This window comes from Orycteropus afer, unplaced genomic scaffold, assembly GCF_000298275.1.
Source record: "Orycteropus afer afer isolate SDZICR_OR568_19922 unplaced genomic scaffold, OryAfe1.0 scaffold00359, whole genome shotgun sequence".
Classification (NCBI taxonomy): domain Eukaryota; kingdom Metazoa; phylum Chordata; class Mammalia; order Tubulidentata; family Orycteropodidae; genus Orycteropus; species Orycteropus afer.
In genome coordinates, this window is record NW_006921946.1 from 741,561 (window position 1) to 749,488 (window position 7,928).

The window sequence follows — 7,928 nt, forward strand, 5'->3', positions numbered from 1 at the left end:
TTTCCAGTTCCTGCTCTTATTACAAATAAGGAAATATAGGTCTCTCTCCCAAGGCCACATAGCTCTCTGTGGGCTGGGATCAATATGTTTGTTTGTTTGAATAAAGTTAATAGTTAAGTAGGAAACTATTCCATTGCTGTATTGTTTGCATTATTAATCTATTTACATTATCAAGTTTTTATATTTTGGTCACTTCACTATTCTACAGAATAGTGAATCTTCTTACATACTACATATGGTTGTACCACTTTGGAATTAGAGTATAGTGGAATGAAATATTTAAACCATGTAGAATACGCATTAATCTGTTTTTGATTGAAACAGTTCGCTAAATCTCACGTGTTAACCATTGCTAGTAGTACCTTTTCGTATTTTAATGTATCTCTGTTTAAGTAATTACTGACAAAAATATTCAGCTTGATTGTTGGTAGGTAACTAAGAGTTCAGTAAAACAGTCCTAGTTCATTGTAATGTACATTTTCAAAGCACTTCTTCAATTACCAGTTCACTGCATACTGGCAGAGAGTAGTTAAGTTAGTTTACTTAGGACAAAGGCTTTCTTATACACGAGTGTTGCTGTTGTTGTTATGTGCCTTGGAGTCGGACCCGACTCATAGCGACCCCTCCTTGGGTTTCCGAGGCAGTATCACTACAGAAGTAGATTGCCCAACCTTCCTTTTGAGGAGTGGCTGGTGGGTTTGAACCATCAGTCTTCTGGAGTATTAGGATAAATGAAATTTGTGTTTGTTTTCACCTTAAGTTCTATCAGTAGTTGTTTTGTAGTACAAGATAAATTTTTCTTTCTGTTGTGTGTAGAAATAAGTAACAGTGCCCTTTAGCAGTGACTAGTGGTTCAATGATTCTATAAGGTTTTGAAAATGAAAGTAAAATAATATTGATTACTTGGGTAATCTATTGAATTTGTAAGAAATCAGATTCCTTCTTTTAATTTCTAGGAAAAATCCTTAAATCAGCTTATATTTAGCATGTACTCAAGGTGAAAAGTTTGTCATTTAAGTGATGTCCATACCTGTGTGGCTTCTAAGATAAAATCTTGAATTATAAGTTTTTCTTCATTAGAGAGACATTTATGTTCTTCAGTCATAAGAGTGACCTTAAAGCTCTCACAATTTATGGGCTCATCTTTATTTGGCCAATACACAAATTCATCTTCTGCCTAAAAGATTAAAAACCAGAGAATCCAGAGTTTAAAAAAACATCTAACAGGTCAGATTGTGACATAAAGATAATTGGTTGTCATAGAAAATTTAACTTAATGTTCTTCAAATTCTAAAACTTATCCTTAAAATAATTTGGTGTCTTAAACCAGAATGATGTGCAGAATAAAAATATTACACTTAAGAACCTTGATTATTGCTTTTTTTCCAATCTTATCAATAACAGTGACAAGTTTGTTGCTTCTATAACTGAAAATTGAGCACAGAAAATTGAAGTGAATCTGAGGTCAGCAATTTCTAGACTCATTTCGAATGGTCAGTACAGTTACAGATAAGAAATGAATCTGAAGATTAAATATATATACAAAGCATAAATGAAATATTAATTTTGTTTTACTTTTGGGCTTCTCCAAACAGACATTAAAAGGAGAATGGGGTATCACTGATTTTCTGATACTAAAAAAGTCCTTCCTATACTCGGAGTTCAATTTATTTCAAATGGGACTTTCTTGTGTTTCTAGGTATCTCTTGGAGCTTTGGTGGCCAAGTGCCTAAGCCATTTGACTGCTAACCAGAAGGTTGGCAGTTCAAATCCACCAGCCACTCTGCCAAAGGAAGATGGGGCAATCTACTTCTGTTAAGACCTACCATCTCAGAGACCCAGTGGGGGTTGCTATGAGTCAGAATTGACTTGATGGCAGTGAGTTTTAGTTGCGGGATCTCATTAAATTGAGGTAATCTTTAAATAACCCTAAGAAGTACTGCAGAAAATATGTACATAGAAGCATATACACTGCCTTTGTTCATAGTTTCAATTCTCATTGTCTTAGTCCTTAAATTTAATCTACTTTCATTTAAAAATGTAATTCACAAATTTTAGACCCAGAAGACTGTGTATCTAACCTCAGCCCAACAGTAGACAAGGTGTGTCTCCAAAGGTATTGGTTTCTTAGAAGAAAAAAATAAATGTGCTTGTTTGTATTCTAAACTTCTGGCTAACGTTTCTGTTGTGACCAGATAATTTTACTACAGGGGAAGTATGAAAAGTAACCCAGGGACTTGCCATGTTTTGACCGTCAGGAAGCATAACCACGAGCTGGGCGTTATGGTCCCATATCATCCTCCAGAAATCCTTGATGGTGTGGAGCAGAGGATGCTGGGTGATGATGAATTCACTGCTCTGATAATAACCCTACAAAACCAAAGAGAAGATCAAAAGCTTTTCAACTCTGGCTATAGAGTTAACCATTTAAAAAAACACTTGTAATTCTTGGATCTTAAGTCAAGGTAGTCTTTTTTAGTTTCAGATGTATCTATAATTAATAATATGATTCCTACAGTTAATGTGCACTGGGCAGTTCCTTTGTGCCAGGTACAATGCTGTTTTCTTCCCCTTAACTCACTATTCCTCACAACAGTGCTATGAGATAGGAACTGTGATTCCTGTTTTATAGATGATTCAACTGAGGTTCAAGAAGTCATATGTTGTGCCCAAGTTCACACAGCGGAATTTCTAAGGGCAGAGTTATCTACATGGCCTGTGGAAAGTGTCTCCTACGCTAGAGAAAGTGGAAATCTACACGAGAGTTTTTATCTCTCACTTTCCACATCTCCTTAGGTGACTCGGTGCCAGTGGCAGAATGCCCAGTTTCAACCCTCCTCACAGGTTCTGATGTCCAGACACCCTGGCTGATCTCCAGGAAAGGAACCAGAGAGGTCCCTTGGGCATTTTGCTGCAGAAACCTGGAAGCTAGTGCCATCAGATAGATCATGATTTCCATGTTGCTACTTCCTGAAAACATGACTTTGCTCGCCCCTTCCACTCTGAGGTCTCTCAGAACCCATTTCTATTCCCCATGGGCTCATGTGAAGTGGGGTGTATCTGGGATGCTACTGCCACATATCTCCCTATTTCTTGTATGGATATTTCTCAGCATTCATTTTTCCTGAATAAATGGAACAGTGCTTTTGGCATGCGAATTAGGACCATTTCACCTGAAACCAAGCTCTGTGATGGGCTGATCTAACACAGTAATGAAAGTTATGTACCAGCTATAAAAGCCCTCACCCCTTGCATGAATGACCTAATGGCTGAAAGGAAGTGTTGCATTTTTAGAAATCTAGGTCTCCAAATGAGCCCAGTTTGCAGGGTGGGAACTGTGTTGCAAACTGGAGTGGTAATGTTGATGAGACTGGCCTTTGCTGAAGGTGCTGTATTCTGGGCCCTGTTTGGGAGCTTGGCCTTGGTAGATGAGAGTGGAGCCTCTTGGATGGGTGAGTGTATGTTTTCAGTCTACTCATTAGTCATGAATGGTGAGTTTGAACTCCTGCACCAACTCATTTGTCAGCTTTCTCCAGTCCCAGAACACACAAAAACATCAAGGATTCTACTATTTTATTGTTGCTGTGGGCTATGGGCCTCCACTTGTCCAGGCACCTGGTCACTGCTCAAGCAACGCACTCTGCTCTTAGTTCTGGTAACACTGTTTAGCAGGCAGTCTCCCCAGTCACTTCACTGACTTACCATTATATACGAGGCATTGATGTAGTCTGTGCCTTCCCCGCTCAGGGACGAGATGCCAACCCTCGATCTTTCCACTAAATACAGAGCATACATTATAAACAACTGGGTGATTGTTCTCCCATTCCCAGATTACAAATAAACTGCATTTCTCAAGTGGAGTGTCCTTAATCTTTAAGCTAATTTTTCATTAGCTTTTTTTAAATGTGATGTGGTGAAAATTTACAAAACAAATTCATTTTCCATACAACAGTTCACACATTTTGTTTCATGACATTGATTATAAGCCATATAATGTAAGAGCTCTCTTCCCACTTCCTCCTTGTGGTTACCTTTTCATTTTCAAATGAAATGCCAAAAGTTTATGATTTCTTATTAACAATTACATTATGCATATCAAGGTCTAACTAGAGAAAGTCTGAGTATACTTCATTTGTCCCAAGATATAAATCTTATTAAATTGCCTACAAGGCTTTTATTATAAAAAGGGAATTTTAGTCCAGATCCAACATAACCTACCAGGGATGATAGAGGAAGTTCTGTTCTTCTCTCTGTTGCATTGCTTTAGTGCTGTAGAATAGTCACTTTGCTGTATATTTGATTGGCTCAGGAGCTAAGGAGTCATGAAAAAAACATACAAGTTATTTCATTTAAGTCACTCAAAACATGTACACACACACACACATACAACATTCACAGACACACAAACATACACTTGATTCACCAAGATTAAAAAAAAAAAAAAACTCCCGCCGTCCAGTCGATTTGATGCATAGTGACCCCTCCTTGGGTTTCTGAGGCAGTATCACTACAGACGTAGATTGCCCAACCTTCCTTCTGAGGAATGGTTGGTGAGTTTGAACCACCAGCCTTCTGGTTAGTAGTCAAATGCCTTAGGCACTATGCCACTGTTGTTGTTGTTGTTATTTGCCATCGAGTCGGCCCTGACTCATAGCGACCCCTCCTTGGGTTTCCGAGGCAGTATCACTACAGAAGTAGGATTGCCCAGCCTTCCTTCCGAGGAGTGGCTGGTGGGTTTGAACCGCCAGCCTTCTGGTTAGCAGTCAAGTACCTTAGGCACTATGCTACCAGAGCTCCTACTATGCCACTAGAGTTATGTTGTTGTTGTTGTTATGTGCCATCGAGTCGGCCCTGACTCATAGCGACCCCTCCTTGGGTTTCTGAGGCAGTATCACTACGGAAGTAGGATTGCCCAACCTTCCTTCCGAGGAGTGGCTGGTGGGTTTGAACCGCCAGCCGTCTGGTTAGCAGGCAAGTGTCTTAGCCACTATGCTACTAGAGTTATAGATTTCTTAAAATGATCTTTTCTGTCCTACACCCATATAAAACTTTATATTAGATTATGTGTACATACAGATATACATTTGTACACACACATATGTACACACACATATGCTCATGTGTTCACAGTCACCTCTGCCACAGAGTACTCTCTCCACATCCAGCCTTGCAGCCCATGCGTTTACCACTAACCACACCCATTTAGTTTTTCCCCTTTTCCAATACAAATTTCTCTTCCCTTGTTCCTGGATCCTACACATCTGTGTATCTTCTCAGGAGCTCTGCTCCTTCCAATTATTCCTTCTTTGTCCTCCACTATGGTCTCTTCCCATCAGTTTTCACACACATTCACATATCTCTCATTAAAACATAAACAAAGATGACCAATATGGCAGCATTGAGGATGAGAAAGACATAGAGAGTTACATGGGCAGTACAGACAACAAATATGAACCCCTTTGCATATACAGTACTGAGTTGTCAGTGAAAGCAAACATGGGTATAGGGACGGATAGATGGGTGAACAGGCTGAACAATTGGGTGTGTGTAAATGGAGAGTGTATCCAAGATCATATATGGGGTTGGCAGACAATGGGCCTATAAGTTCATGTGAATGATGTAGGAGATCCTACATAAAGAGGGAGAACAAAGTGGTACAAAACTCAAAATTGTTTGGAGGCAAAAAAAAAAAAAGAAAAAAAGAAGGTGGGGACCAGGTTTGCTGGTCCAATGGAGCCTGGTGTAACCACTGAGACTATGGCCCCTAGTTGCCCTTCAGGTCTGGAATTGAACCCACAACTGTGGTTTCCAGCCAAACAAAGTACAGGCATGTGAGTTAAACATTTACCTCAAGTAGACACACACCCTGGAGAGAACAATCATGGGAGAAGGAAGGGCTGCTTATGCACAGGAAGATAGCTCAGGGTGCAGAAGAGTATGAAGGGATGGACACTGGGAGGAGGTAACGTAACTATGGGGAGGAAGTGGGAAGGGAGCTGCTACATTGTAAATTTTGGTCAATGACATGAGACAAAGTATATGTGAACTGCTGTATGAAAAGTGAATTTACTCTGTAAATCTTCACCCAAATCCTAAAAAAAAAAAAAAAAACCATAAACAAAGAAACCTAAAATAAACAAACCAAAAAATTTCATCTCCTCCAACTCTAACTTTCCCTCTAGCGGTATTTATTGTTCTCTTCATAGTCAAATTTTTTAAGAGTTATCTAACTATTGTCTTTAATGTTTAAAATTCATTCTCACCTTAACTCAACCTGAATTCTGGGTTCAATGCTGCGCTTCTTTGAAATCACTCTTACAAAGGCCATTGATGACCTTATGGCTAAAGCCAACGGACTCCTTCATCCTCATTATATTTAATTTGTCATTAGCATTTACCACCCTTGTCCATTTCCTTCTTCCTTAAATATTATTTTCCTTTGTATCGATTATTTTCCCTGTCCCAAATTTTCTCCTACCCTCTGATGTTTCCCTCCTCTTTTTCCTTTGTCGGTTGGCCATTCACTGGTCAATTATAATCTTTCATGAAGAATTTTTCCCAAGTTTTCTTAACTGAAACATCTCTTTATGGCCATCTTACTCAATTCCATGGCTTCCAGTAACCTTCTCTAAGCTCATGATCCCCAGGTCCATTTCTCTAGGTGAAACCTCTCTCTCTCGAACTTTAGACTCAAGTGTCCGACTGCTGACTATACATCTCTCCTAGGACACATTCCCAGTACCTCAAAATTAGGTGTGTTCAGAGGTGATATCACCATCTCCTCTACCACACCCTGCAAGCATACCCCTCCTCTTCCTGAATTCTCAGTCTCAGTGAACGATATCATCACCCTCCCTGATGCCCAAATCAGAAATTGAGTAGTTTTTCTTGCTCTTTCCTGTCCTCATTGCAGTGTTCAATAAATCACCAAGTCCTGTGCTTGACTCTTAAATATGTTGTTGTTGTTGTTATGTGCCATCGAGTCGGATCCGACTCATAGCGACCACTCTTTGGGTTTCTGAGGCAGTATCACTATGGAAGTAGATTGCCCAACCTTCCTTCCGAGGAGTGGCTGGTAGGTTTGAACCACCAGCCTTCTGGTTAGCAGTCAAGTGTCTTAGGCACTATGCTACTAGAGCTCCCTACTCTTAAATATAGCTTGTCAAACTCTTCCCTGATGACTTGTATCCTTACCTGTACTTCTACGACACTTGGTTCTAACCCATGGAATGGTACTTTTCTTATTGTTTTGTGTATATCTGTTTTCTTACCTGTATGCCCCACTAGACTGCAAGCACCATGACAGGAGGGAGTCTGGTGTGCTTTTTTTCTTCTTCTTTTTCGTTTTTTTTTTGTGATTATAAAGCTGTGCACATTTGTAGGTGTCTGATAAATGTGTGATGAGTCAATAATCATGCCACAGAACTCAAGGAAAATTTCCTATGGATAAACTTGAATGAACACTTTTTTTTTTTTTTAAAGGATATTAAAAATATATACACGTAAGTTTCTTTTGTTATGAAATTAATAGGAAACAGAGACAAATATCTCTCTGCTATCTTTAGATTTTGACCTTATACAGTAAAACCTGTGAAAGCTAGAATCTGTATGAGGTAGAAACCTGTCAGAGAAGGAAAACTCAAATATTTTCCACTAAAATGAATGATATCAAAGTGGTTAAGAGTTGCACCTTGTCAAAGGTGGAAAACTCACAAGACCCAGAAAAACAAGGCAGTTCCATGGAGTTCTGGCTCTCACAGATTTCACTGTCTTTAACACCTCCATTTTGATCCAACACAATCTAGTTAAACCATATTAATTCTTTTTTTTTTTTTTTTATAATTTATTTGTTTTTATTTGGGTGAAGATTTACAGAGCAAATTCACTTTCCATACAGCAGTTCACATATACTTTGTCTCATGTCATTG

The 7,928-nt window shown here is 39.1% G+C and overlaps 1 protein-coding gene across 1 annotated transcript in view; it reads right to left on the reverse strand.

Moving 5' to 3' along the window:
* PTPRZ1 (protein tyrosine phosphatase receptor type Z1) overlaps positions 1 to 7,928 on the reverse strand; it is a 172,959-nt gene that overhangs the window by 9,193 nt on the left and 155,838 nt on the right. The window contains exons 24-27 of the mRNA XM_042782531.1: positions 4,219 to 4,312; positions 3,703 to 3,776; positions 2,238 to 2,370; positions 1,031 to 1,173 (exon numbers count right to left, since the gene is read on the reverse strand). Of these exons, the coding sequence (XP_042638465.1) occupies positions 1,031 to 1,173; positions 2,238 to 2,370; positions 3,703 to 3,776; positions 4,219 to 4,312 (444 nt within the window). The remainder of the gene's footprint in view (positions 1 to 1,030; positions 1,174 to 2,237; positions 2,371 to 3,702; positions 3,777 to 4,218; positions 4,313 to 7,928) is intronic.